The sequence below is a fragment of the Cygnus olor genome, chromosome 19, assembly GCF_009769625.2.
Source record: "Cygnus olor isolate bCygOlo1 chromosome 19, bCygOlo1.pri.v2, whole genome shotgun sequence".
Taxonomy (NCBI): Eukaryota; Metazoa; Chordata; class Aves; order Anseriformes; family Anatidae; genus Cygnus; species Cygnus olor.
This window is the reverse complement of record NC_049187.1, coordinates 11,035,554-11,063,501: the sequence shown is the minus strand read 5'-3', so window position 1 is coordinate 11,063,501 and position 27,948 is coordinate 11,035,554. Positions and strand designations below refer to the sequence as shown.

Sequence of the window (27,948 nt, the reverse complement as noted above, 5' to 3'; positions counted from 1 at the left end):
GCCGCAGCCTTGCAAAGGGACGCGAGGCGTGACTGCGCAGAACGAGCGGGTGTACCCGGGGCGGGCGCGGTGCCACCCGTCTGGCAGCCACAGCTTGTTTATTGGAAGGCAGGAACGTGATCAGACGCCGCTACAACCCCTTCCCAGAAAGGACCGCCCGCGGGCTACTCGATCACAGTTACGAGGCAGTCCCTGAATATCTCCCCTTGCGTGTCCATGCCCCCAAACACGAACAGCAGATGCGTCGCTGGGTCCTCGCCGCACCCCTCCTCGTCCTGGCTCCCCTGGAGGAGGTCGGCCTCGCCACCAGCTGGTGCGGCCGGCTCCCCCTCAGCTTCCTCTTCCGCAGCGCCCGCCGCAGCGCCACCGCTCCCACCGGCCCGCCAGGGAACGACGCACATGGCGTGGTCCAGCCTCCCCGCGGGCAGAGGGGCGTCGAACTGCAGGAGCGTCCACCGCTGCTCCCCTGCAGTGCAAAGAGACGCGTTCACATCTACAAACAGCGCGTCCGACTCAGAGAAGCGTGCTGGAGCGGTGCCATCACCACCGACTAGCTGGCAACATCATACAGCCTTAAAAAAGCAGCAGAGAGAAGCAGCCGCAGCATTTAGTCTTGTGCTGGTGTAGTCCCAGGGCAACGACACCGACCGCTACGAAGACGAAGCCCGGGAACGGAAGGCGTTAACGTTTTCAGACAGACCGGTGTTTACCGCTACGTCCCGAGGGCTCTCCCTACCGATGTGGTACTTGTGCGCGGTGTCGAGGGTCCCGGCCGGGCCTATCCCCCCGAAGATGTACAGGTGGTCCCTAAACACCGCTGAGGCGTGGGACGCCCGTCCTCCCGGGACGTCACCGCTGGCTGGTATCTTAACCCACGTCAGGTCGTCTGTGGGAGGAAAACAACACATCTACGGGTGCACGGTATTAAAAAAAACCGCAACGCAAAACTAGTCACGCTTAGCATGACTGAAGTATTTCACGGCAACTACCCAAAATCATGTTTCCTTTATTTTAAAAAGGGTTCCTGTAGGGTTCTGCTTTTCTGAGCTCAGGGAATAAATGTTTAAAAGAGAAAGCAAAGGCAGCTGCAAACAGCAGCAGAGCCAAGCTGAGCAAGATGCGGCAGCACGCGGGCCTTGCTTTCCCTGTCCACTACACTTCAGAGCTGATCTTTTAGTAAAAAGGCCTCCCTGAAAGCAAACCGCACCGCCGCAGCTCTTGCTCCAAGGAGCCTGTACCCATACTTACTTGTATCGATGCAGAACAGGTCATTGTAGAAAACATCGCCGGCCAAACCTCCGTGTACGAGAAGTTTGGTCCCGACTGCAACCACGACGTGCCCGTGCCGGGGGGACGGGGGATCACCGCGGGTGTCTGGCTGGGACCAGGTACAGGTGGCTGCAATGGGGCACGGCCCTATGAGGGAACGGCTCTGGGGCTCCCCAAAGCAGCGGTCCCACAGCCTCGCCGATGCTTCCCTTTGCTGCATGCGGGGCCGGGGAATGAACGGAGCAATAACGACACTGGGCGAGAACACCCGTGGCGTTGCCATCCCACTGCCACCTCGGTCCACGTTCCCCGTTACAGTATGAGGATGAGCGGGCGCCAGCAGCAAACCGCCCGCGTCCACCCAGTTAAGCTGGCAGCCGAGGCGGGGGCCCGGTATCTGTGTGTCCCTGACGAGCTCAGAACGCAGACCTGCAGCCTGGCGGGTGCTCGTTTCCAACCTTTGACAACGACCCAGAGGTACCTGTGTCGAACACGTGAAGCTGCTGGTCTTGGACCGGCTCTGCTCCCTTGTCTCCCCCTCCGAAGACGTACAGCCGGTCCCCGACAGCTGCCGAGGATGTGTGGAACGTCCTGGGCAGCGGCGGGGTGCCAGCCACCGCGGGACTCTCCCAGGTTCCTGTTTCTAATCGAGACGTTTCGTTAAGAAGGCAACACGGCAGTCGGGTGGGAACGCAGAACACCCCCGGGCCTGAGCCGGGGGGGCTGCCGGGGCTGCCCGCTGCCACCAGCCCACGGCCCCGGGCCCCCACCCGCCCTGCCGGGGCCGGGGCCGGGCACTCACCGGGGTCCAGCGCCTGGACGCAGCTCCTGTTCCCGGCCCGGTGGGCGCCGCCGAAGACCCAGAGGCGCGGGGGGCGGCGGGCGGGCAGGAAGGTGGCGTGCTCGTAGCGCGGCCGCAGCCCGCTCCAGCCGGCCTGGGCCCAGCGCAGGGACCCTGCGGGCACCGCCGGCGGCGTCAGCGCCGTGAGGGCGCCGTGAGGGCGCCGCGAGGGCCCCGCGAGGGCCCCGCGCCCCCGCCCCGCCCGCCGCCGGCGCTCACCCAGCTCCAGGACGTGCGCGTCCGCGAAGGCGCCGTCGGGGTCTGCGCCGCCCAGCAGCAGGACGCGGCCGGGCCCGCCCGGCACCGGGAGGCAGCCGTGGCCCACGCGCCCGCTGGGCCCCGCACCGCGCGGCCGCAGCCGGTACCTGCGGGGAGGCGGCGCTCAGTAGCGGGGCGGGGGGGAGGGACCGGGGGGTGCCGGGAGGGACCGGGGGGTGCCGGGGGCAGCGCTCACCACGCGCCGGGCTGCGGGCGCCGCCCCGGCTCCAGCGGCGGCAGCGGCGGCCCCATGGCGGGGCCGAGCCGGGCCCCGCCTCACCGCCCTCCCGGGGCCGCCGCCGGAAGCGCGCCGCCCTCCGCTTCCGCTTCCGCTGCCGCTCGTACCGCTCGCGCCGCTGCCCGGAAGTGCCGCGCTCCGCTTCCGGCCCCGAGCCGCCGTCCCAAGATGGCGCCGCTGGACCTGGACAAGTACGTGGAGATCGCGCGGCTCTGCAAGTACCTGCCCGAGAACGACCTCAAGGTGCGGCGGGGAACCGGCACCGGCACCGGCACCGGGGCGGGGGGGGGCGGGCACCGGGGGGCGGCGGCGGCGGCGCTGCTGACGCGACCCGCTGTCGTCGCCCCGCAGCGGCTGTGTGACTACGTGTGCGACCTGCTGCTGGAGGAGTCCAACGTGCAGCCCGTCTGCACGCCCGTCACCGTCTGCGGCGACATCCACGGGCAGGTAACGGCCGCGCCTCGGCGCCCGGCGCCGGCCTCGGCGCCCGGTGCCGCCCGCCCGCGCTGAGCCCGCGCCCTCCCCGCAGTTCTACGACCTGTGCGAGCTGTTCCGGACCGGCGGGCAGGTCCCGGACACCAACTACATCTTCATGGTACGTGCGGCCCTCCCCCACCGCCCCGCCGCCCCTCCCCTCCCCTCCCCTCCCGCCGCCGGGCCCCGCAGCGCTGCCCCGGAGCCGCCCGCAGCGTGCCCGGCCCCGCAGGGATGCGGCGGGTCCCAGCGCCCCGGTGCCGCTGAAGGCACGTCGGCCCCGGCGCGAGCCCAGTGACCGGAGCCCCTTCCCCCCGGGCGCGTCCCTCGGGCGCTGGGTGCCTCGCGCACCGGGGAGTTCCCGCGCTGCCTCCCTCGCCTCTCTGTTTGTCCATTCACCGATGTTTTTTTGACTTGCAGGGTGACTTTGTAGATAGAGGTTATTATAGTCTTGAGACTTTCACTTACCTTCTTGCGCTAAAAGCTAAGTGGCCTGATCGTATCACACTGTTACGGGGCAATCATGAGAGCAGGCAGATAACGCAAGTGTATGGATTTTACGGTAAGTCCTCATCCCAACGCTTTCTGACTGGGGGTTAGCGTGCAGTGAGCGAGTGCCTCACCTCTCCCTTGGGAAGCCCGCTTTGAACTGCGTGGGGCTTTTCCAGAAGTGGGGGGGAAATGGACTCAATAAAACTTAAACGTTAACGTTGTCAACGCGGTTGTTGTGCTCGTGAAGTAAAGGTGTTTTAGTCCAGACCTCGCCCGTCCTTTCCTCCAGTGTCTGTGTTTTCTGTTTGTGCTTCTGCTCGGCAACGTGCTTGGGTGTCTTTGAATGAAAGGTCCTACACCAAACGCTGCTGTTACTGCAGTTCTCCTTAGGTATGACCAAAAACGTCTGTGTGTAGATGTCTGTGCTTTGGGGGCCGTTTATTGCCAGCAGTTCCCATTTGGGAGAATGCCCCTGACAAGAAGTGAGCAGCAGAATGACTGCTCCGAAATCTGGGGGAATTAAGTTGCTTGGGAACTTATTTTTCCCTCGGTGTGAGGCTTCGATAAAATCTGAGCAAACCCTGGGAAGTATCGTAACGCCTGCAGCAGCGAGCACAGTCTGCGACGTGCGTCCTTCTGGGTAACCGTCACCAAGAGCACGAGTAAACGTTCGCGGGTCAGCCGAGCTCAAAAGAGACGTTTGTCTGTCAGCTTCAGCGTCACGCTTGTACAGCTTTAACCAGAGCTGCCCTCGCGCCGAGGGGTCTGTGGGAAGCAGGGAAAGCATCGGCTGCAGGGGACCCCGATGTCTGTGCGTGTTGCTCTGTAAGCAGAGCTGCAGGCACCGGGGTCTGCTCCCTGCTGGTGGGCCCGAGCACCAGGGAGGGGCGGCTCCCACCCGCTGCTCGCTGCTGCTCCCGACCGGGGTTGTGTTTGCTTGGTGGCTGGTTGTGTGGGTTTTTTGTGTTGCTTTTTTATTATACACCTGACTTTTCAAGTTCTGTTGTGTTGCCTCTGATCTTACTGCCTGAACTTGTTCTGATCCGTTGAGAAGGAAAAACTTCTCTGTTTAACAGATGAGTGCCAAACCAAATACGGGAATGCTAACGCCTGGAGGTACTGCACCAAAGTCTTTGACATGCTCACAATAGCAGCTGTAAGTGTAAACGCCGCAGTAAAACCACGAGTAGATTGTCTAAATGCGACCTCCAGAACAGGCCGTTAGGGGCCACACCAGCAACGCTCTGGGTCTGACTGAAATACTGAACGTTTTGCGTGTCTTTTCCCCAGTTAATAGACGAGCAGATCCTCTGCGTGCACGGCGGTCTGTCTCCGGACATCAAGACGCTCGATCAGATTCGAACCATTGAACGCAATCAAGAAATTCCTCACAAAGGCGCCTTCTGCGACCTGGTGTGGTCGGACCCAGAGGACGTGGACACGTGGGCCATCAGCCCGCGGGGAGCAGGCTGGCTGTTCGGAGCCAAGGTGACCAACGAGGTGAGGGCGCTGCCGCGTGGCACGCGCGGCAACTGCGGGTACGAGATACGGGGCTCGGTGACAACGTTGGCATTTACCCGAGCGGTGAGTGGACTGGGGCACTGCGAGAGGAGCTTGTCCTCGTGGGGGAGCTGCAAGGAAGCTGTGGAGGAGGAGCAGGAGGTTTGCTCGTGCCTTATTGTTGTCCCTTCGAGCCCACTTGAAAAGAACAAGCTGTTTCACCCTAAAGGCGCGGATAAAACTGCCAAAGGAGAGAACAGTGATCTCGCTTTTAAGAAGCGTAGTGCAGTGCGACTAACCGGTGTTGCTGGGGAGTGCGTAGGGTACTTGGCTGAGGAGTCGGGAGAAGACAAAAATACCATTTCCTGAACAATTCTTCACTTAATTTTTGTTACTCTGCAAAACAGCGAGCAGACTTCTCGAGGCTAAGACATGTCGATGTTCCCAGGCTTCTGAGCCAGCGACGTCACAAAAGCCTCGTGCTGCCCCTTGTTCTCTGAGGTCCTTCTACAGAGGAAGGACTGACACCTCTGACAGCGCAGCCTGAGGCATCCCGACCGCCTCTGAAACGAGCGGTTTGCACCGCTGAGGGTTCAAAACCCCAGCGTGCCCTCAGCGTGCTCCCAGAGGAGAGGTTCGCTCGTGGCACCGCTGGCGCTGCGCTGCCCCGGCCGCGCCTGGAGGGCCAGACCCCGCTGCTGCCGCTGCCTCCGGCCGCAGGGGGACCCGTGCGCCGGGCTGGCCGGGGGCGTCCGCGCAGCCTGAACGTGACAGAGGGCCGGGAAAGAGCGGGGCCTCGGGGCGGGTTCACCAGGCAGGGCTGCAGCTGGGGGCCGGGAGGCGGCTCCTGCCGGGAGGGGGCTGGCCGTGGGCGCCGGGCGCGGCGGCGTGCGGAGCACTTAGGTTCCTTTCCCTCCGCAGTTCGTTCACATCAACAACTTGAAGCTCATCTGCAGAGCGCACCAGCTGGTTCATGAGGGCTACAAGTTCATGTTCGACGAGAAGCTGGTAACGGTGTGGTCCGCTCCCAACTACTGCTACCGCTGTGGGAACATCGCCTCCATCATGGTCTTTAAGGACGTAAACACGAGAGAACCAAAGCTGTTCCGCGCCGTGCCAGACTCGGAGCGCGTCATCCCGCCCCGGACGACCACGCCGTACTTCCTCTGAGCGCCCCGCGCCCCGCACTTACTGCCCAGCGCAATACATTTTTATTGAGCACTTTGCTGCTGACGCGCTGCCTCCTGCCTGCGTTATTGACCAGCTGCCGAAAGTTGCTGCGTGTTGCGCAGCCTGCGGCGAGTTTCCCCCTTCCCCCGGTTAATCGCGGAGTCCTCGCCCGAGGCCGCGGGGCCCCCCCCTCGCTGCCGGGCCCGGCCCCGCCGGCCGGGGGAGCTCCGGGGCCTTTCAGCAGCAAAGGCCCTGCCGGGGCCGCCGGGGCCGCGGTGCGGGCGTTACCGCGGCGCTGCCCGGGGCGGGGCGGGACCGGGGGCGGGCCGGGGCCGGGGCCGGGTTCCGGTTGCGGTTCCGGATGCCGGTTCCAGGGGGCGGTCCCGTCTCCGACGGGCGGGTTCCGGTTCCGGCGGGTCCCGCTTCCGGTTCCGGCATGGCGCGGAGCACGCTCTCGTCGCGCTTCCGCCGCCTGGACGTGGAGCGCTTCGACGGGAGCCGCTTCGAGGACGAGCCCGAGGAGGCGCCGCCGGCGGAGCCCGAGCCCGGCCCCGAGGCGGAGGCGCTGCTGCGGCAGTATCCTTGGGGGCGGCCCGGGGGGCGGCGCGGGGGGCGGGGGGCGGTGCCGCTGCCGTTGGGGTCCTTGACTCGCAGCGCCGCAGGGGGGACGCGGTGCGGGCCCTGCAGGCCGCCCTGCGCAGCGCCCCGCGCCTCGCCGCCGGCCCGGACGCCAAGGTGAGGGGGGGCGGCGCGGCGCGGCCGAGCGGAGGCGGGGCTGTGCGCGCCCGCAGGAGGCACCGGCGGCGCCGGGGGGAGGCGGAAACGCCCCGGTGACGCCTGCGCGGGGCCCGCAGCGCGCTTCGGGGCGGGGAGGTGGGGCTCGAAGCGCGGGGTTTGCGGCAGCCCAGCGGGCAGTTCTCTTCGGACAGCGGCTCCGGGAAGGAGGCGTCAGAAAGCCCACGCTGAAGGAGCTCCGCTTCTGTCTTCTCCCCGCCTGAAGCGAAGGCCGACAGCCGGCTGGGCTCAGCAAACAAACCGCCCTCTGGCGCAGCCGCTGGCCTCTGAGCACGCTTTGTCCAGCGCGGGCCCGGGGGTCGCTTCCAGCTCTGCGGGCTCTGATGTCGTTGTTTTCCGTCCCTTTGCAGGAGCAGGCCCAGGGAACCATGCTTAAAGTCCTCACGTCTTTTAAAAGCAGTGAGATAGAACAAGCGGTGAACTCCTTAGACGGAAACGGCATTGACTTGTTAATGAAGTATATTTATAAAGGATTTGAAAAGCCAACAGAAAATAGCAGTGCAATATTACTTCAATGGCACGAAAAGGTAGGTGTCCCCTCCGCTGCCCTCTTGGCACCGCCAGGAGAGCCCCTGGGAGGAGAAGTATGTGAGGGCAGGAGATCCCTCCCTGAGGAGGAGAAGTATGTGAGGGCAGGAGATCCCTCCCTGAGGAGGAGAAGTATGTGAGGGCAGGAGATCCCTCCCTGAGGAGCGCAGTCCTTGGTCTCGCGTTTTACCTTTGGTCTCTTCGGGCTCGGACTTTTGAAGCGTTTGCCTGATTTCAGAGCTTTCCTCAGCCAGGGGGAAGAGGTGAGACTTGTGGCAGGGCAGCGACTGCTGCAGGAGGCGTTGCACGTTCTGACTAATGTGTGCGGTGGTTTCGCCCACCAAGGAGAGAGGACTGGGAGCAGGGATGTAACTGGCTGAGAGGTGTTTTGTTGGTTTGTTGTAGCTGAGTGTTTGCCTAGTGGGGGGCTCGGGTCTGACGCTTCCCATCAGCCAGGTGCTTTCAGCACGCTGGGACCCAGCTCAACGGGATTTCGTGAGCCTGCTTAGTTTGCACGGCGAGGGCTTCTGCCAGCTCTGGAAGGATTCCGGTGGCAGCTGCAGCGGTGCTGCCTGGAGTTCCCGTGAGTTGCTCGTAGCCGGGTAGGGGAGGGTACGGAGAGGACAGGTGTGCTTGTGCTCATCAGCTGACTGGTTTTTGTGCTGGGGCGAGGCAGGTGAAGCAAGTGTTCTGTGCCACCGCTGCCCGGTGGGAATGCTACTGAAACGACTGCAGACTCCCCCAGCTGCACAGGTTTTTAACCGCAGCACCGGCTGCCAGCGCCTCTCCTAGGAAAAAGGACCGGCGGGAACGCTGCAGTTCAGGGAGCTGCCTGCGCCGTGGCACTGCAGCCTGCTGCTGAGGCCGGTGTCATTTCCCAAAAGCGTGCTGCTTTCCCGCGGTACGTTCTGACAGAAGTGGTGTAGTAGTGGCTCCAGCTATTAGCAGCTGTCACAACCTTGCAGAACGTTGCCAGGTGAGGAGGAGGAAGAGGAAAGTTCTCAGGAAGGAACAGGTTTCTGCTTGACTTGTTTTTTGTTGTTGTTCTTACTACCGGAGACTTTTTGGGTAACCGTGGGTTGGCGCTCCCAGTGCGTAACATTGCACAAGACTGTCCTGACTGGAAAGACGTCTGCATTCAGAGCACGTGGCCGCATGTAAGCATCTCTTCCTTGTTGTTTTGAAAGGAACAAGGCGGGTCAGAAGCAGGCTGGGCAGTATTTAAAACTTTGCCTTTGTCCTGCGTTGCGGCAGTACAGGTAAGAGGTGGCTTGCTCAGACTGGAGGCAGCTGCGGGAGTTGAGCGACAGACGCGCACCCTTTGTGTGATGGAACAGCTGCACCGAGAGAACCGCTGCCCAGCCTGGCAGGCTGTCGAGAACGATGCGGTTTGGTGTCTGAGTGAAACTTTAAAATGTCTGGAATGCCTGCATAGTCTAGAGAAAACAAATAGCTTTTCCCCAAATAACTGTTTTAAAGAGCTGAAAGCAAAAAAGGGTAGAATGAGGTGCAACCTGCCCGTCTGTGAAAAGCAGTTTTATGGAGAAGAGCCATCTACGCCTCGGTTACTAAACACACACTTGTTCCTTTACGATACCGTTCGGGCACGGCGCGGCGGCTGGCTGTGTGTGACTGGGAGTAACACCTCTCTCCTTTTCCCATCCCCACAGGCATTAGCAGTAGGTGGACTAGGTGCCATAGTAAGAGTTCTTACTGCAAGAAAGTCTGTTTAAAGACTATTAACGAACCGAGATGACGATCAGTTTTGGACCCAGAAGAAGGAATTAGCTGAAACGACACCAGTCCATCCTCATTAGAGATTGCAATCTACTGAACTACTACGGGAGCCTCCTCTTGGAATGCTTTTAACCTTAAGGTGGGGAAAGAGCCAAGGTATTCCTGTATATTCTGACTACCACGTACAGGAGCCAAGACATCCTCCTGATCACTTTAAAAAGGCAGAGGGAAGGCAACCTCCTGCCTCCTGTTACTGTAAGTGAACAGGTGTTCGCAGATGCTGCTTAATCTAGCTGTGGTGATAGCAGATCCTGTCTGTACTGCTTATTTAAGAGGGCCTTAGCGAATGCAAGATTCTGACAGCTTATGAATGGGAGAAGTGTTTATTAGAAAGATGGTTTTGTGTGTATACATACATATATATATGTGTGTGTGTACATATATATACATATGGTCAAAGGACTAGTTGGGCTATGGGGTTGGTTTCATTGTAAAGTGCCTGCCGCGTTAATAAAGTTCTTGGATCATACAAGTTTAGTAATGTATTTTTGGCTTAATCCTAAGTATGACACATTCAAAAACAATACAGCACTTCTAAGCTAAGGGCCCGCCTCTACAAGAGCGCTCTGATCTCCACTTCCCTATAAATTCTGTCATTAAATTAATAAAGATGCAGCTGTTCAAACCAGCGTTGTCTCCAGCATCAGTTACAAGCAGCCTAGGTAAGAGCGCTCCGTTTGTAGGGCCCCTAGGGGCTCAGTTTGCAGTGCAGGCAGAGTCTGGGCCTTGCTTCTTTTGGCACAGCCCTGTGTGCTCCACCTGAAGCAGCTGTGAAGGGAGGCGGTACTCCCTTCTTTATCAGCTCCTAAAAGTGCAGTAGCAGCTGTCCCTGGTGAGATGATTTTAGGCACTCTGCCCCATTCCTGACCTAATTCTCTACGAGAAATAGAGGCCTTGATTACCTAACTACCCCTTCTTATGATGGGCAGATGATAAGTGTTGTTTCATGCTTTAAAACTCCCAATTTTAATTAGCTACAGCATCCCAGGGGACATAACCAGGACTATAAAGATAAATCGAGATTAGAGTTTTAATCCAAAATGTATTGCACCACAAATTTCATAGTGTTTCAATACAATCCATATTTACAGCATAGAAGGAAAGAAATCCATTGGCCATAGAAAGGATTGTGTATACCACTGGTTTTATACAAGGGAAAGTGCATTAGTTTTTTTTTTTTTAGTACACCACACACACACACACCATTCTTGCTCTGGTATCTGAAGAAAATTCAACACTTAAGAACTAGTTCTTATGGTAAGTTGATCCTGTATGAGCTTTGAGATCTTAAATCAAAGTGTTAGTCAGTCTGTTATCTAAGACACGTATCACGCTTTCTTCTAGGGTACCTGTACTGCATTTGTTACTATTCAGCAGTAACTTTTCAACCCAGGCTCAACTTAAAACAATTTGTCATTAAGCAGGCATCAGCATGAGAGAATCCTGTCCCATGGCCTTGGGTCCCACAGAAACAGGGCAAGGGGACATGCTAAAGAAGGCCCTTCCCAGAAACAATGGGGTTATCGGCCTGCCCCCACTTTGTTTCAATACAGGAGCAGCTGATAGAAATATACCTTTTGATTGTCTGTTTTCATTATTAGAGTTGTACTCTTCCCCTAAACTTCCCTACTCTGTACAGTTAAGTGCCACAGATCAAAAGTTGCTAAAGACTCTGTTTTGACAAGTTTAATGTACTAAAAAGTCCTGTTGGTTTTACTAAACTTAAATAGAGCCTAGCTCTAAACTGAGGAGTGTCACCTGTGCCGAGGTAATAGCTACTGTGAGTACCTATGTCTTGTATATGGCTACTTAACCAAAACTGAAGATTTGCAGCAGATTTACTGCTCTATCAACTTGACCTCATGTAGGATACTTTCATCTTCACCACAGCGTCCGTGTGCATGGGAGCAGTTCACGTGCTGAAACTCAACACTACATCTTGACTGCCACCACCACGGTCATTCAGACCCCTGTTAGCAAAGCAAAGTTAAAATTCTGAACAGTGACCATATTTCCACTAAGGACAGGTGGAATTTTCTTGACTGCATTTAACATTGTTAGTAACACAAACCTCAGTGTAAGAGAATTACCAGAATTGCAGCCTGCTCAAATTCCATACATGCATAGTTTTTTTGAAAATATATCCAAATTTTAAGGAGCCAGACTGATTGCTGCTTCCTATTTTCATCTAGAGCGTGTGGTGGTGCTGTAACTAAAGGGCAAAATTGTGCTTCCAGTCTGTGCCAGCCTGGTCCCTTCTTCCTACGGCAGAAGAAAGCAACCTGCTGGGACCAAGATCTATTAAGAGTTGAATTTTGCCCTCAAAACCAAAAACCTCATAAGCAGCGTTCCTTTTACCATGTAGCTTGGACACAGTTAACAGCCCACTACATGTTCATAGCAGTTTTTAAGCATCAGTATCTGAACTATACAAAACCACAACAAGAGAGGTGGAGACTGGTTATGAAATTTTGTCACTATCAGACTTGGAAAGGAAAAAAGATTAGTACCAATATTCTTCACCTTTTTTTTCTTCTTTTTTTTCTTTTTTAAATAAAAGCTATTTTCAGTGTGCATTTACAATACCTGGAATTCAGCTTTAAAAATTTAAAATAGTTTACCACCCCTTCTTCCCAATGCTAACAACCTATAGTACATACTAATAGATTAGTTTTAAAGGCGACTGAGTATTAGGACTATAATTAAGACCATTTTAAATATTATTTTTCTTTAAGAAAAGTAAAATCAGACAACTCTAAAGTTGTGCTCTCAAATTAAATAATCGTCATCAACATGCAGCCTTCAGGACTGCAGGCCAGGATATATGCACCTCAAATTACACAGTGATATGAAAAGATGCAAATTATTAGTTATGTCAGTATAACAAGGCAAGGCAAATTTCTTTTTTTGGTTAAAGCTCCTGCTCCTGTTCTCTGAAAGCCTTCTCAAACTGTCAAAAGTTCAGTACAGTATTGCCAACATTTTTCTTCCATTGCTTGCTTTCCACAGCGAGACAAGGAAGCTTTACTGTGCCTAGAGTTACTCAACTCTAGCACTCCATGACAGAAGCCGGAGCCACCCTCATAACAGATGCACGTGTTAGAAGCTTGAACTGCCAGCACCGGTGTTAGTGAGGTTAACGTTACCCTTTGGTGCCAAGAAAACCAGATTGACGAGCACAAGGAGCTGACTTCCTTTGAAAGACCATCGAGACAATGGTCCCCGAATCCAACCCAGCAGAGGTGTTTCAGTTTGTAGTGAAAATTTCTCCTTGCACAGTATTACTTTTGTAAACAGCTTCAACGTTCTTGTACAAAATACTGCAATGACAGTGATTAAGACACACCTGAAGTGGTGTGTTCAGTGTTCTTTTCACAGAAAAAAAAGTGGCTAGATGCTGAACGCCCATTTTCAGGTTCCCTTAAGACCACAGTGTCCTTGGGCTCGAGATAGATGGCCGGATACTGCCTTTAGGAGATGGCTTTGACCCAAACCACGACATCTAGGACAGGAAAGCACAACACGCATTATGCTAGGTACACACTTTTAACAAGCTGAAGACCTAAAAATGAATACAGTACCTATGTATCTCCCTATCATTTGAGGGAAAGAGCTATTTACAAAACAACACTGCGCGCTTCAGATTAAGAAACTGAAAAGAGTTTCACATAACCAAACCTGGAAGGAACAGCATCCTGTTTTCACAAGTGAAGATTACTGAAGAGTACACTTACATGTATTCTTTAAAGTAATAACAAACCTACAGTCCTTTAAACGGTACCTGTAGCCAATCTAGTATTAAGCTGCTCTCTGAACAAGATGGCAAGGGGTACGTAGGCTGAATGCGTTCAACCTACCAAGTCAGCAGAAATAAATGCAGGGCACATTGGAGAAACTGAGGCGGCACTCGTTTATGAACATCCACTAACAATGACATAGCCAGGGGCATACAGCAGATCTCGTTTTATGCAAGGCAAAAGGAGAAACAGATCTAGGAGTCTAAGCCTAATGTCAAAATGACAAGACCAAGAATTCAGTTTCCTCTTAAACATTTGACTACTCAAGTTGCTTCTAGCTTCCTTCCTGTCATGGACTAAGTCCACTGGGCAGAACTGTGCTCTCACTCCTCTGCAGCACTAGAAAGTTGCTCTGTATTTCCCTCACTGACAGACTATTTCCAACACGTATCTATGCGACCAGCTAACATTTTAACAATAAGTTACGTCTTATGGTACCTAACATTTGGAGAAGATATTTTTCGTGATCTCCTAGCATCTAAGAACATTCATGCCTTTTGCTCGGAATCCAGTTAGAGATTACAAGTGGAACGGAATCCTTACCTTGTATTCCAAAGTTTCTTTAAGCATATTTTCTTCCTCTTGCGAAAAATTCAGTAACACAGATACAGCTTTAATTAGATGGAATGCCTAAAAGAAACCACAGAGTTTTGCTGCTTATGATGCTCTCAGGCTCCACATTTTGGACTACAGTGCAGCACCGTTTTTCTGTAGGTTTAGTCACAGACATTTTAGTCACAGCAGTGAGAGGAAGAGCAACAGCTTTCCGTTATCCCCAATTCCAATAGACTAGGACAGCCTGTACCTTATTTCTTCTGTTTGCGTTTCCTGGCTTTCTGTTCTTTAACAGTGGTTTGCATATTTGGGGGAAAAAAGACAAATGGGGAGCCTAGTTAGTAAGAATAAAGAAGCCTGGCTCCTGTGGCATCCTAGTTTTTTTAAGCTTTGAAAAGTTGACCAAGCCAGCATGCAGGCAGGTAAGAATCATGGTGTTTTAATACACACGTAGGTGTATTAACTGCATAGTACTAGTATTCTAAATGTGACACATCATGGAGAACTAGTAAAGGAGTCAAGCAGTCAAGATACCATGGAGCTGCACTATTATTTCCTTGATCTTACCTACTGTCTGACTTGCAAATAAGAAAAGTGTATTTTGTCATGACTTTTACCTATATTTTTTCCAACATAATGTGGAGAGTATAAAGGAGCCCCAGTGCACACAGAATTGCACCTCATAAATATCACCTTAATAGCAAGTGCTTTATGTCGTCCTTTTTTGTTGCTGTCTTAAATACACAGCCACTTTACACTAATTGCATATATGCTTTTTAAGAACAGTGCAGAGAGAACGTCTTGTGGCTTCAGATCTTTAACTTCCAGACATAACTACCTCCTACCTTCCATTTAGTTCCTAAAAATCTGTACTTCCAAACATACTACTGTTAGCTAGTTTGTGTTACTGTGCTGAATCAGTCAATTACTTTTTAAGTGCAAAAGTACGGAACTGGCACAGAAGTATCCTTAGCGGGTGCCAGTTTCTAGAGAATGAAAGACTTAAAAGACAAGCATACATTTTTACCTCAGACTCCCGGCAGGACATGAATTTTAGCACAACGTGTTTAAGGTATTCAAAGTTTATCTCCCTTGAGTCATTTAAATCAGAATTGTTTGTGACAGTCACAGAAGTATTAGGCACTTCAGAATTTGTTTTTTCACGTACTTCAGGTACCTCACTGTCAGGCCTTATTTTCTGAAAAGGAAAAGAGAAATACATTGTGGACTGTGTCAGTTTGGCACTGGGAGAAGGTTTGCGTCTGAAATATCTAACGCAGAGGGCTTGTATCCACAAGGTGGGTAAAACCTTGGCATCAATAGGATGAGCTTCTCATCCTTCATGGGATCATAGCAGAGTGGCGTCTTCACCTCTCCCTAGACTCTAGGACAGAAGCTAGTTGCTGTTAGTGTTATGTCTACATGACACAAACCAGCAGAATTGGCTTCAGCCTAGAAACTGTCATCTGGTCGTCATCTTTCACCACTCATCTGCTCTATGCTTTTCAAATGAGGGCTTTCTCCAAACAATTCTCAAGCTCAGAACAAAAATCACATCATCGGAATATTTAAAAATTGCTTTTAAAATGTTTAAAATAGAACTTCTTCTCAGAGAGAAAAGCCATTGTACAAGGGATTAAAGAAGAGCTTTCCCTGAGGGCTGACATCACTCCCATGGGAAAACTTCAATGAATGGCAGCTAAGTAGCAACCAAACCTCAGCCAATTGCTCCACAGAAATGTACTGGATGCTGGACACTACCAAACACAGGTCATCTATAGCTAAAATTTGGCGTTGCAATAGCTCAGTGGTGATGGCTACCTGTCACACCATCCATTCAATAAATAACGACCTAGGATGACGTATTTCTTAAGTTAAGGGTTCACAGAACTTGCCTAAAATGCAAGGAAACTGCAAGCATTCCCAGTAGAAAAAAAATTACACTGTAGCTAGCAGTCAAGTTTTTGGAACTACTAGTTCAAGTAACTGTCAGCAAGTGGCAGCTGGAGAGAGACTGAGAAACACGACCCTTACCAGTTCTTTTTGGAGGGTTTTTTTCAGTTCCGTCATTCTTTGCTGCAGCTGCTTTATCATCTATAAACAGAGCAAAGACAGCGCTAACATAGCATTCACTGTTAGGACACATTTTGACCCACAGGTATACGTAAAAACCCATGACAAGTAAGTGTAAGGAACAGAACAATAATTAAACACGGACAGCTCCAAAGAAGCAACCTGAATGTCTTGCCTTTCTAGCGGCACACATTCACAGGCATGCAATAGGATACTTGGGTTTTAATGTGACAGCACAACGGAAATTAATTCAATGAATTCAAACAAAAGGGCTCTGCAGGAAAGCTGTACGTGGTATCATTTGGTGCTTCTTTCCTCCACAACAGATAAGGAGCAGAACATGCCACAAGCAGAGATTTCCTTAAAATTCTGGCTGCAGTTTTCATTTACTGTTACGATACCCTTACACAATCCAGAGGGGAAAAAATTACTCATAGAACATTGGATCCAGATCGGATCTCTCATTTGGGGAAGCCTGCTTAGGCCTGTCTTTCTAAGGCTGTGGCACAGGTAGCTCCAATTATTAGGCTTCCTAATTAAAATGGGAAAGACTAACAGCTGTTTCTCCTGTTTCAGTTTACCTTGTTTTTCTCAGCAATTTGCTGTTCCAGCTCTCTGTTATCCTTCTGAAGTTGAATGACATCTGCAGCTGCTATCTCTCCATTCTGTTCCATCACACGGTTTTCTGGAGGATGTAAATGCTCATCGTTCAAGGCTCCTGCTGATTCTTCTAGATCTGAAACCTGTAAAAATGAAAACAGTGAATTGCAGAGATACCATGGTATTTGCAGCCCATAATCACTCTTCAGGGAGAGAGCTGGACTTTCCTACTTCTGGAGTTTTTTTGTTTTGTTTTTTTGTTGTTTTTGCTTGTTTGCTTGTGTGTGTGGGTGGCAGCGGTTTTCTTTTTGTGTGTGGGTGTTCTTTTAAACCACAAAGCGTTAGTGACAATCGAGTTGGCTACATCATCTCTCAGTGGCCTCTTCGGAGCTTTTGGGTCTCTGCCTCATAAAATGTCTTGAGGGGATTGGGTAAGTCAAATAAAATAAGGTGGTGTCCTTCATGAACCAGTCACAGATCTGACAGCAAACAGCTTCCTTTAGGAAGAGAAGGAGCAACAAATAATGGTGTATAACCAAGGCATGAAAGAAGCAGGATCTCTTGCACAACTACTTATTTTCCCCAAAAGTCAGAACAGAGTAGCTTTGCAATTGCACTCACATTTTTCTCATGTTCTCTGGCCAACATGCATTCCTGTACCTGCAACTTCAACTCATCTATTTCCTTTCTTGCCGTTTCTTCTTTCTCCACTGCTTGGCTATTACATGCCTCTATCTCAGATTGCAGCTGGTGCATTTGCAGCAAGACAGCTTCATGATCTGAGGAAGGAGAAATCTGCTTAGTATCAGTCTTCTGAATCAAATGGGATTTTTTTTTTTAATTATTTTTCTTAGACAAAGCAAGATACACTGACAGTAAACCCTGACCTTTTTGTTCTGCTCTGTCACAAAGACAGAAGACAATGAAATTTAAGCCACCCAAGCTCATGCACATATTTTTGCAGAGGAGCACTCTAGCTGTTTAAAAGTCAGGGTGATTTTAATACTTAAAAGTATAATTATAAATTATACCTGTTCTAAAAGAACACGGACCTCCACCAGAAGTCTGCAACTTGTGTTCTGACCATGCAGGAACACATGGGGCTGAGCTGCAAGCACAAATGGCTAGCTGGCACAGATGGCTAGCCAACGGAATAGTGCAACAAGAGGCTAAAGTTTTGTTCCCTTTCTAAATAATGACAACACACAAGAGAAACACAGAGTGTCTGGAATTGAATGAAGATGACTGCACTTCATCTTTTAGTATAATTGTGGAATATCGGCCTACAACTGCTCTTTAAGAATGTAAATAATGTATTTCATGCAAGTGCAGTTTTGAAAGTGGTACAACAAAGTAGCAGTTTTTGAACTGCAATTCTTTATTTCACGTGTTTTGCACAATACGTTTGCCTACAGAAAGTACAGCAAGACTGTACTCAGATGAAGCTGTCTGGAATACAGTAAGCTCGTTTGATCTAACCTTGTCTGAGTTGGTTTAGTTCTTCCTTCTGTTTCAGAAACACATCAGATTTTTCACCAATAAGTCGGTCTTTTTCCTTTATTAAGGAAGCCAGATGTGAAACCTTCAAAGCAGTCAAACAAACAGAATTCATTAAAGACATGCAACCAGAAGAGGCTATGGAAAGATTTCAACATATCTCAGGTTCAGAATTTGGGGGGGGGGGGTGGTGGCGAGGGGGGAGGACTGGAGAAGAATTCTCCTATCAGTGGAAGGTAGCGGCTGGCATCTACAACTAGGCAGGGGCTGCCTGAGCTCTGTGCTAGGCAATACAGCACCTTAAGAAGTAGTTTGTGCAGCATTAGTGTTACAGATAATACAACCTGGATGTCTGTGATCTGTCCCAAGACTCACAGAAGGCATCACCTCCACACTGTCCTCATTTAGAAAGCACTGAAGTCAATGCGCTGCCGGAGCTAAAACCACACTTCCACTTCTAACAAGCTCCATGTCACAACTACAGCTTGCCTCATAACCAGCAGGTGGCAGCTGTAAAACAGCCACTGTGCAAAACCAGAGATCACTGTACCCCTTCTACAGCTGGATCGAGCAAGCACATTATCTACAACTGATCTAGAAGCATGAAGAAGCCGAAAGATCAAGATCAAACTAAATTCAAACTTGCTCGGCTGACAGTTCCCAGCTTAAGAAAGCAGGAGTTCCCATTATCCACTACATTGCTTTGAACAAACAGAACAAAATAAGACTACCTAGAGTTTACATTTGGTTACTGCATATAAACTCCTCCCTGAAAGGAAACTTAGGATTCTAGAACTGCTGTGCTTAAGAGGGACAAAGATGTGATACAAGCACTGAAAGGAACAACAGAATGATTAAAAAAAAAAAAAAAGTCAGCTAGCCAGTGTCTCAGGATGACTGGCCCACTGGGACTACACGCCATCTTACAGATTAAAGGGGTCTGAAATAATCATCTTTGTTCTGAGCAAATGTGTTCGTTTGCTACCAACTGGTCTTCCCCTCAGTTTTTTTATAGTAAATGTCACAACCTGCCCTAATTCTTGAGCCTACGAACTTACAAATATCTCCAACTTTGCAGCTAGCAGCATTTTACATTTTCCCACTGGAACAACTTGCATAAGTTGATAAGATTCCTGTGCAAGCACTTACATATTCACCCCAACTTTCAAGTTTACTGAGGCAACCCTCGCTGTCTTGCATGCTGAAGATGATTCCAATCAATTAACATAAGTCAGGAACATTACGTCCAAGTCTCATCTGATCTGTGCACCTGAACATATTTTAGACTATTGGTATTGACCAACCTGCTGTTGTAATTCCTCCCTCTGTTTTCGTGTTTCTTCCAGTGCTTTGGCAATTTCAGTGCTGACAGTCTCTCTGCTGCTTAATTCCTTCTGCAAAACAAAGGTAATTCAGATGTTACTTGAGACAACTAAAATCAGGTCAGTGTCTCATCTTTAAAACCAAATCCATTAGCAACTACAATTTATCGGTGTTCTAATACACTATGATTTACATTTATTTCCAATTGCAAACCACTGTTTTGTTTGACTGTACTACTGACACCTGCACACGTAGGAGCAGTACAGAACTGATAAAAGACCCCAAACACATCCAACACTTAAAAGATCTTTTATTAGCTTGAAGTATCTATTACAAAGTGGTGGCTCCTTCCTACAACTATCTTTAAATTTAATTAAGCATCTAACAGTAGCTACAGAAAAAAAAAACTTTCAACAATCTAAAATTAGTCAGAAGACTAAGTATAAGCTGTAAATACCTAACGAAGTTCCACTTATGTTTATGACTGCTTTTTTTGAATGCTACAAGTGGAATTGATGTTGAACTACTCTGCGTTCATTGCTGCCAACAAGATTTAAAAGCTCTTCATGCCTGACAATATGGGAATGTATTATTTCTGCATGATTTAGGCAGATACAAGCATTCTGTTTCAGGAAAGGATCACCCATTTGTAATGCTCCTCAAATGCGTTTCTACTGAGGACCAGAGATGATTTACAGCTTTAAGTACACAGAACCTAAATGCAATCTGATTCCAAGTATTGAGAAGGTAACACACTTTGCCAGGAACGGTTTCTCGAACTAAGCACAACATTTAACCAGTATCACTAACCAATTGAGCCCTTACCTTTAGCCTGTTTAGTTCAGACTCTTGATTTTTTAAAGAACTCTCGTACTTTTCTCTGCTTTCATTAAGATGTTCATTTTCCTTCTCCAACTGGCTCTGTAAAATAAAGATTGCTTAAGTACTAAGCACAAGTATTCCAATGCTTTGTTTAAACACATCTAGTGAGTTGCCCTGTCCATATTTAGTTTCTCAAAGTATTAGATCATCTATTGGAATGCTTAGGAGCTCTAAGTAAGCACATTCAGACAACATGAGTATCTACTAGCTTCGTTAAAATAATTGTGAAGACTCAGGTGCCCCCTGAACAGTATGTGTACTTACTATCTTGTGCCGAGTAGATGTTTTATCAAATTCCCAAGCTGTTTCAAGAGCAGCAATTTGAGACTCCAGCTCAGTAACTTTCTCGTCATATTGATGTTTCTCACTTGATATCTGCTGCTGCAGTTTATTTCTTTCATTTTCCAGATCTGTTTGCTTAAGAGAAATAAAGACCACTGAGTAATAAAACGGTATTTTATTAATTGTATTATTCTCTGATAAGAATTGGACATCATTTCATGTGACATATACTCAAACTGAATTAACACTTTTTCTTTGGCAGCAGTGCCATGCACTCTCATACAGACATTATTAGTTTAGGAGACAAACAGCAAGAAAACACTGGAGCAACGAATTGAACACAGGGAAAACAGTGCCACTGGAGATGCTGAAAACTGATTCGCTACTGGTCATGAAAATATTATGCAGCATACTCACCAACTTCTGGATCTTCAGATCTTGCTCACCAGCTGCTTCTTTGATCTTTTTCAACGTTTCTGTTGTGATCTGCAGTTTTTGTTCCAGTTCTCTATTCTAAAACATAACAATACAGTAACTTCCTTATCCATTGGTGTCTACATTACTAGAAAAAAATAGTAACACACAGAACGTGGGATGATCCAGTAAATATCAAAACAATGAAACCACATAGTTCAGAGAGAAAGTCTACTTGACACATGCAGCTTTCTTTAAAAACTCTTCACCATCCTAGCCCTTCCTCAGCAATGCTTGCACTTCAGCTACTTGTTTCTTCGGGTAGGAAAGATATGCTTGAAAACTCTCAACTTCAGAACCACTAGGCACCTCTCCATCACTGTAGGTGGGGAGATGACCAGAGCCACGGATCAATTAAACTTTCCTTTCAAGACTAAATGGGACACACAGCCTCACCTTTGGTCAAGAGCACAAATACAGTGAGAAGAAGAGGTATTGTGTATAAAGAGGATGGAAATAGTGGGAATTTGTAGGAAAAAAATATTTACCTGTGTTTCCAACTGGTTCACAGTATCAGTGTGATGCATTCTGTCTGTTAGTATCTGCTGTCTGGTTTCATCCAGTTTTAGCTCGAGAGCAGCTTTCTGAAGATTATATTGGGTTGAAGAACAGGAGGACACACAGAAAGAGGATTTTAATTAAGATTTGTCTTTGCATTTCATTAATAAAACAATACTAAAATGGACCCACATGCAAAAAAAAAGTTTCCCACTCCCATCTTAATGCTTTGCCATTCATGACAATAAAAAATGAAGACTAAGAAAAAGTGCACACTGTTCCCTGTAAGGATTAAACAATATAACTTTCCAGTTGCTCCACCTTTTGTGGGCATGTTAAAAAGCTCTTCTTTCCCTTCGAAAGAGATAGATACATCGCCTGAACAGACAATTCAGAAAGACCAATGCAGACATCTGTGCAAAAAGTACATAAATAGGCCCAATGTAGTCATCCACACAAGCGTGTCCAGCACAGCGTGCCAGTATACACTAGAGGAACAAACATGCCTGCATTACATCATCATATATTCTTTCCATATGTAGTAAACAATGTATGTTCTAAAAAAATCTCCTTAAGATTGCACTTTTAAGCAGTCTATAAATGTAAAACTACCTCCTTGAGCAGTTCCTGCACATGTTCATCCCCTGAGAGGTTTCTTTCTAGCTTCTTTTCCAAAGAGGACACTTTTTCCTGCAGCTGTTCGGTAAGTTTATTTCTCTCAGCAAATTCAAAAGTCATCTGTGGGAACACGAAATCATTTTTATTTTTTTTTTGTAGCCACACTTTCATCCAATCCATTGTAGTTTGACTTGAAAAAATGCCACTAGAAAGAGAAAAGTTCTATTTGAAAAGACAATACAATGTTCAAACACTTCATGAACACCAAATTTCAGACTAACAGTGCGTTTCCAAAGTATACACCTTCACACCAGGCAACAAAAGATGCATCTGAAAACTCTTAACCTTTAGCTTGTGTTGTTCATATTCCACCTTCAGAGATTCATGCTCCACCTGTAACATTTCCAGTCTCTTCTCACAACCAGAACCAGCAACTTGAGCCTAGAAATTTAGAGAAATGACTTGCTTTGAACCTTAGATTTCCAAAAACACAAAACTGATATCAAATACAACTTCTGTAAACAGCGAGCTCTTTGAATCAAACCTCACTTATCTGAAACTTACATTTTGCAAGTCTACAGAAAGCTGCTGAATGACAGTTTGTAGTTCCTGTTCTCGTAACTCCAGAGCAGTGATCTTATTTTCTGCATTTGTCTCAGCTGTCCTTAGTTCATCTCTTCACAGAAAGAGGGCAAAAAAAAGTGATATAGCATTCTAGAATAACTACCTTTGGAAGATAATTCTGCTTCTTATGAAAATGGACTAAGCAACATGAACAACATTTTCTTGCCTTCAAACCAGCCACCATCTTGATTATACACTTCCCAAAGAGGTAATGATTAAGTATTCAAACTACGCACACAAAAATTGTAACATTCTTACAAAATCCTAAACCAGCACTGCTTTAATTGGCTTGAAAATCAAGATATATAAATTTGGCATTTGCATCCACACTGGCACACTAGAAGCAATTATTCAGTTAATGCAATTATTGTTCATTGCATATATAAACTCTTCCAAAAAAGACAGACTTGGGCACAAAGGTATAGGGGAAATGAATACACCCATCATGAAATACAACATCCGTACCTCTGTGCTTCTAGCTCCGAGAACTGCTGCTGCAACTCCTGAAGATCTTTTCGTAGGCCTGATGACTCACCGCTTGCCTCCTGAAGCACCTCCTTAGTGTGGGCTAGCTCTTGAGTGCGTGCCTCTAGTTCCTGCTCTGCTTTGCTCAGAGATTCTTCCTTTTTCAAAAGCTGGACACCAGAACGTTATCTTTAACAATATATATGAACTGGTAATGCTGACAGAGTCTTCTCATTTAAACCTGTCTCCCTTACTAAGTTATGAGCTGAATTAAATGAAATAACTCCCAGAAAAGTCACTGTTGTAATACTCTATACAGTACTGTATGCACATACCTACTGATAGGACTTGGACACTGAACAAGACTGTATATAAGCATTAGGGCTAAAAATAACGCAGTGCTACCACTGAGTAGGTATCCTAACAGAAATTTTAGCAAAAAGTCATGTTTAAAACAATCTTACCATGTGTTTAACTTTGGCCATTTCCTGCTGTTGAAAGCCTTCCAGTTCATCAATTTCATCTCTCTTTTGAAAAAGGTTCAAACTCTGCTCTCTCATTTCTCGTAACTGCTTTTCAAGCATTTTTTTTTCCTGATAAACAAAACAAAAAAAAAAGAATCTGAGAAGATCTGAATGCTAATTTGAAGTCAATATGAGTTTAGTTAAATTCTCTGGGAAAGAAATCTTTTCTGGCATCCCCAAGGCGCTCTGACAGTGCTACATATAGAACTAGAACCTCTTCAAATTTGTGTTGCACTAGGCAATGTGGAGCAAATTACTGAACTTCAAAAATCTTTTTTTAAAAATTGTCTTCATTACAATGCAGTCAATGAAAACGCAACTCTAAAAAACTGCCAGCAAATAGTAACATGTTTAATGTCTTCATAGTCAGAGGTACTTTAAAATAGACTAAGTTAAACGGCCAGAACTACAGCAAAACTGAACTCCCATACTAAAAAAATAGGTTTATTTCTTTTATGAAACAGATGACCCACTACAAGACCTCAGACTAAGTCACTACCTCTTTCTACATCCCAGCTGCCTCCTCAGTAAGATTTTTCCTCTTGCAACCCATCGTTCTTTTTTTTCCGCATTGAAAATTAATTCCAGAAATATTTCATGAAGCACTGGAGCTGGTAAATCCCTGGCCCCACCCACCGAATGATGATCAAATATTAAAAAGAGCTGAACAGAGCTGAGCTGTAGAACGCATGTGGGTGCTGTTTAAAAATACAAAACAAAAGAAAAGCTTAATTACCTTTTCAACTTGACCCAATTTTTCCATCCACTCCTGAACAAGAAAGAAAGAAGAAAAATCAAAACCCAGCTGCAGACTTTAAAGGAGAGCAATTATGGTTAAAAAAAAAAGAAAAGAATTTGTACTGACACTGATAAGTTGTGGAAATAATAAAAAAACACACAATAATCACCAAAAAATAACAGGTAATATTTCAATATATAAAAACCGTGGAATAATTTATGTTACCTGCATATATAAGCATTATTCAAGTAAAATAAAACAAAAATGACAGGAGGTCTACTACAGTGGAATCTTACAAGTGTGAACTTGACATTAGAAAGTTTTGTGGGCTCTTATTAAAAACACGAAGAAGACTCAGAAAAATGATAAGTACTACACCATTTTAATTAATTTTTTTTTTTTAAACTTTGGCACACTAATAACACGATGCAGAACAACTACTTTAATTAATGGCGACACCTGTTTAAAACATCAAAGTCATGCACTCAGGTCTCCACAGCCAGTCAAAACCCGAGCTGTTCAAGCTCCGTTACCTGGTCCTTTTTTTCTAAGGCCAAAGCCATTCCCTCAGCCATCTTGGCTCGGTTGGCCTGGTGAGCTTCATTCTGCTCTTGAAACTTCCTCATGGAGGCTATCAACAGAGAATCACCAGCTGTGTTAAAAACCCACCAACGGCTTCTGAAATTTCTGTCATTTACATCACGCTGCTTGCACATGAAACAAGTTCCAGAAGTAACAAAGATACAAGTATTGTTCCTCACAGGATTATAACAAAGCTGTAGGTTTCAAAAGTCTCTCCTGCACGATAGCCCCAAATTTTCCCAAAAAGAGTGTATTAACAATTTCATTCATCAGCCAATAAACTACTGCTGCTTATCATGCTGTAAATAGGGCAAGAACTTGGGTTCTACTTCTTGCAACCCACAGGTGCACAGTTTGAAAAGAAATGTTTAAAACAACTATACATCAAAATTGTTTCTTTTCAGCTGTATTTAAATCATAGCGGTTTTCAACAAAAAAAAAAAAAAAGGAGAGAGAGAAAAATACGTACAATCCTGATGCTTTTCTAATGCATTCTCAAGCTTCTCTTTTATCTTCTGCAAGTTTCGGATCTGATCAGCATAATCTTGTGTGAGGAGGGAGAAGCACAGACCAGGAATGGACAGACATTAGGGAAGGAAATCAAAGAGAAAAAAAAAAAAGAATAAGGGAAAAAAAAAAAGAAAAAAGGATGAGTGGAAAATGACAATGATTTTCTCAACCAGAAAATCATTCCTGCTGAGGAAAACTCGGGTGACCGTAACAATGAACACAAGCAACTAATTCTACACTGTCCATAGGGAAAACGACCGGTACAAACAGGAGGGACCTGTCCCAGGCACGCTAGTTACTCAAAAAAAGGGCAGTACCAGAGAATGGCAAACTATCCCCACATCTGGCTATAAAAAAACTATCTTCATCTGGCTATAACCTCTCCTTATTTCCCAAGGCCATCTCTGACCTTCGGGAAGGAGCTGCACAACAGCTCATCCTGGTCTCTGACCCACTCCATGCAACAGGAATGGAAACAGTCTTGAGCAGAGCCCTTCCAACAGCTCCACAGATCAAGGTACCATCTTAGAAAGAAAAACAGCCTCAAGACTGTTTTATGCTCAATTCTCTGCTTTTTCTTCACTTCAACTGTGTTACTGTCAACACCACATGTCTTAGATACTGAGAAACATGAACTATCACATAAAAATATATATTAAAAAAAGTGGGAAACACTGTTTGAGGCACGGGGAGAGAAAGCTACCCCAAAAAGGAGTATATAAATGCTGTTCAAAAGGATCACATAAATGCATTGAGGAATCAGTAGAAGAGTCATCCATCAATGTTCAAACCGAACGTACATTTTAAATAAATTTAAACACTTAAGTTGAAAGGAAAATAGTTTCTAATAGGATTTTATATGCATCAAGACACATACCAGACAGCTTGATCTCCAGCTTTCTTATTTGTTCATTTCTTCTGAACAACTGGGATGAAAGATCCTCTCTAGAGCTGCTTCCATCAGAAGCCTTGACAGAAGAACACTTTTGTAACGTATAAATATAGACAAAATGATCCTGTCATATACTAACTCTACGATGATAAACACTGTTCCACCAAGGAACGATGCTTCAGTTTTTCACGTAAAGGGGGGGGAGCTGTACTAGCACAGCAGAATGCCCAGAAAATGTTAAAGAAGAACGGTAAGGAGTTAAAACAGTCAGCTGTGCAACACTGGCCTGTTCCATGAAATATAATGCTTTTAAACAAAGCTATAGCTGAAAACCGTTTGTTCAAACTGATCGCTGAGGAGATGGCATCATAGACTTTTTCACTTTTACTCATTCTCTGTGCTCTAAACTCACAAGAATGAGCTTTCCTTCAATTTCAGTAAATGAAAATTCCATTTGAGAATCTGTTAAGTGCAGAACAGAAACCAGAAAAATAAAAGGCTAATATATATTTCCATTGGAAAGTGTATTTAAACATCAGGAATTGCAACTTTCTGCACAACGGAACTTGCATTTCAACTACGTGAGCTTCAGAGCAACGAGTTAAAACTCCACTGGGTAAATAACATCTCAACTTTGCAGACAGCAAAATGGAAGCACAGAAGTGACCTGCTGTACGAATGCAACAAATACCGCAGGCACTAACTATAGCAATGTTACCCTGCGTCTTAATCTGGGGGTTGAAAAACACAATGGCCATCAAGGGGCAGAGGTGCCAGAGCATTGCAGCACTCATTTAATCCCTTCACACCTGGAATTATGCAGATTGCTTAAGCAACGTTGTATAACAAAAGACAGCTTGTGCATAACATGGGAGGTGCTACAGTGCCCTGGGTGCAACCATACCCAACGCGCGCTCTCAGCAGTTACACAACGTGCTGGCTGGTCAGGAGGCAAATGCAGGCGCACGGCGAGATCACAGCTAACCAGCACCCAGCTCGCTTTCCTACTGCTTCAAGGAATTAACTTCGCGAGCAGGTATCTTACGTGTTCGTTCGTTTAACGTTTGTTCAGTTTTCTAACCGCTCAGCAACGCTCTGTACTGAGACCGCTCCGTAACTCACGTTTACGTGAGCAAGCCACTAAGCACTGTGGCAAACACACAAATATTTTCTCATCCGTATTTGAGTTGCCTCAAAGTAACGACTCCTCCGCGCACTAAGGCGCACGCCTACAGGGACACAACACGCACGCAACGCGCGCGGCAGACCCAGAGCTTGCGGCCCGCGAAGCCGCGACAGAAGGGCCGCGGAAGAAAGCAAAATCCGGAGCGAGGCGCGACTCACGAAGTCGTCTCCCGAGTCCGCCCCCACGGACGTTATCGACTCCTTGCTGACGGACCTGGGGATCCTGGCGGCGCCCCCTGCTCTGGGAGCCACGGCCGCCTCTTCCGCGATCTTCTTCTTCAGCTTCGCGAACATCTTACCCTCCGCGCCGCCGCCGCAACGGCCGCGTGCTCCCACCGGCCGCCGCGCCCCGCCCGGGGGACGCTCCGGGGCTCCGCGCACGGCCTCCCGCCGCCGGGCTTCAGCCCCGAGCCCCGCCCGCCGTCACGGCGCCTCTCGGCCCATGGGAGCCCCGCGGCCCGGCAGC

The 27,948-nt window shown here is 47.9% G+C and overlaps 4 protein-coding genes across 9 annotated transcripts; 2 read left to right on the top strand and 2 right to left on the bottom strand.

The window, feature by feature from the left end:
- Window positions 1-52: 52 nt before the first annotated feature.
- On the bottom strand, window positions 53-2,635 carry RABEPK (Rab9 effector protein with kelch motifs). Of its 3 annotated transcripts, XM_040531370.1 has the most exons (7): window positions 2,565-2,635; window positions 2,330-2,475; window positions 2,072-2,224; window positions 1,751-1,912; window positions 1,249-1,398; window positions 737-886; window positions 53-466 (listed from the first exon to the last, which is right to left on the bottom strand). In XM_040531370.1, exons 1-7 carry the CDS (start codon window positions 2,618-2,620, stop codon window positions 165-167), a joined length of 1,119 nt encoding a protein of 372 aa, XP_040387304.1. In that variant the 5' UTR covers window positions 2,621-2,635; the 3' UTR covers window positions 53-164. The 3 variants fall into 3 exon arrangements, with proteins under 3 accessions (XP_040387304.1, XP_040387306.1, XP_040387307.1); XM_040531372.1 differs by lacking the exon at window positions 737-886; XM_040531373.1 differs by lacking the exon at window positions 1,249-1,398.
- On the top strand, window positions 2,603-6,302 carry PPP6C (protein phosphatase 6 catalytic subunit). 2 transcript variants are annotated; one of them, XM_040531369.1, is made up of 7 exons: window positions 2,603-2,849; window positions 2,958-3,053; window positions 3,136-3,201; window positions 3,501-3,642; window positions 4,649-4,728; window positions 4,863-5,072; window positions 5,994-6,302. In XM_040531369.1, exons 1-7 carry the CDS (start codon window positions 2,619-2,621, stop codon window positions 6,240-6,242), a joined length of 1,074 nt encoding a protein of 357 aa, XP_040387303.1. In that variant the 5' UTR covers window positions 2,603-2,618; the 3' UTR covers window positions 6,243-6,302. The 2 variants fall into 2 exon arrangements, with proteins under 2 accessions (XP_040387303.1, XP_040387302.1); XM_040531368.1 differs by having other exon boundaries at window positions 2,760-3,053.
- A 324-nt stretch (window positions 6,303-6,626) lies between these two features.
- On the top strand, window positions 6,627-9,834 carry ARPC5L (actin related protein 2/3 complex subunit 5 like). Of its 2 annotated transcripts, none has more exons than XM_040531353.1 (4): window positions 6,627-6,818; window positions 6,905-6,977; window positions 7,388-7,627; window positions 7,712-8,334. In XM_040531353.1, the coding sequence occupies exons 1-4, from the start codon at window positions 6,679-6,681 to the stop codon at window positions 7,724-7,726; spliced, it is 468 nt and encodes a 155-aa protein (XP_040387287.1). In that variant the 5' UTR covers window positions 6,627-6,678; the 3' UTR covers window positions 7,727-8,334. The 2 variants fall into 2 exon arrangements, with proteins under 2 accessions (XP_040387287.1, XP_040387288.1); XM_040531354.1 differs by lacking the exon at window positions 7,712-8,334 and adding an exon at window positions 9,236-9,834 and having other exon boundaries at window positions 6,639-6,818; window positions 7,388-7,564.
- A 550-nt stretch (window positions 9,835-10,384) lies between these two features.
- Window positions 10,385-27,872, bottom strand: GOLGA1 (golgin A1). 2 transcript variants are annotated; one of them, XM_040531351.1, is made up of 22 exons: window positions 27,642-27,871; window positions 26,283-26,373; window positions 25,365-25,439; window positions 24,847-24,944; window positions 24,311-24,343; window positions 23,515-23,643; window positions 23,051-23,220; window positions 22,526-22,637; window positions 22,307-22,402; window positions 21,956-22,081; window positions 21,334-21,429; window positions 20,789-20,884; window positions 20,354-20,506; window positions 20,033-20,128; window positions 19,189-19,278; window positions 17,867-17,969; window positions 17,009-17,166; window positions 16,369-16,530; window positions 15,749-15,808; window positions 14,742-14,912; window positions 13,703-13,789; window positions 10,385-12,864 (listed from the first exon to the last, which is right to left on the bottom strand). In XM_040531351.1, exons 1-22 carry the CDS (start codon window positions 27,774-27,776, stop codon window positions 12,784-12,786), a joined length of 2,418 nt encoding a protein of 805 aa, XP_040387285.1. In that variant the 5' UTR covers window positions 27,777-27,871; the 3' UTR covers window positions 10,385-12,783. The 2 variants fall into 2 exon arrangements, with proteins under 2 accessions (XP_040387285.1, XP_040387286.1); XM_040531352.1 differs by lacking the exons at window positions 10,385-12,864; window positions 13,703-13,789 and adding an exon at window positions 13,821-14,000 and having other exon boundaries at window positions 27,642-27,872.
- Between the last annotated feature and the right edge of the window lie 76 nt (window positions 27,873-27,948).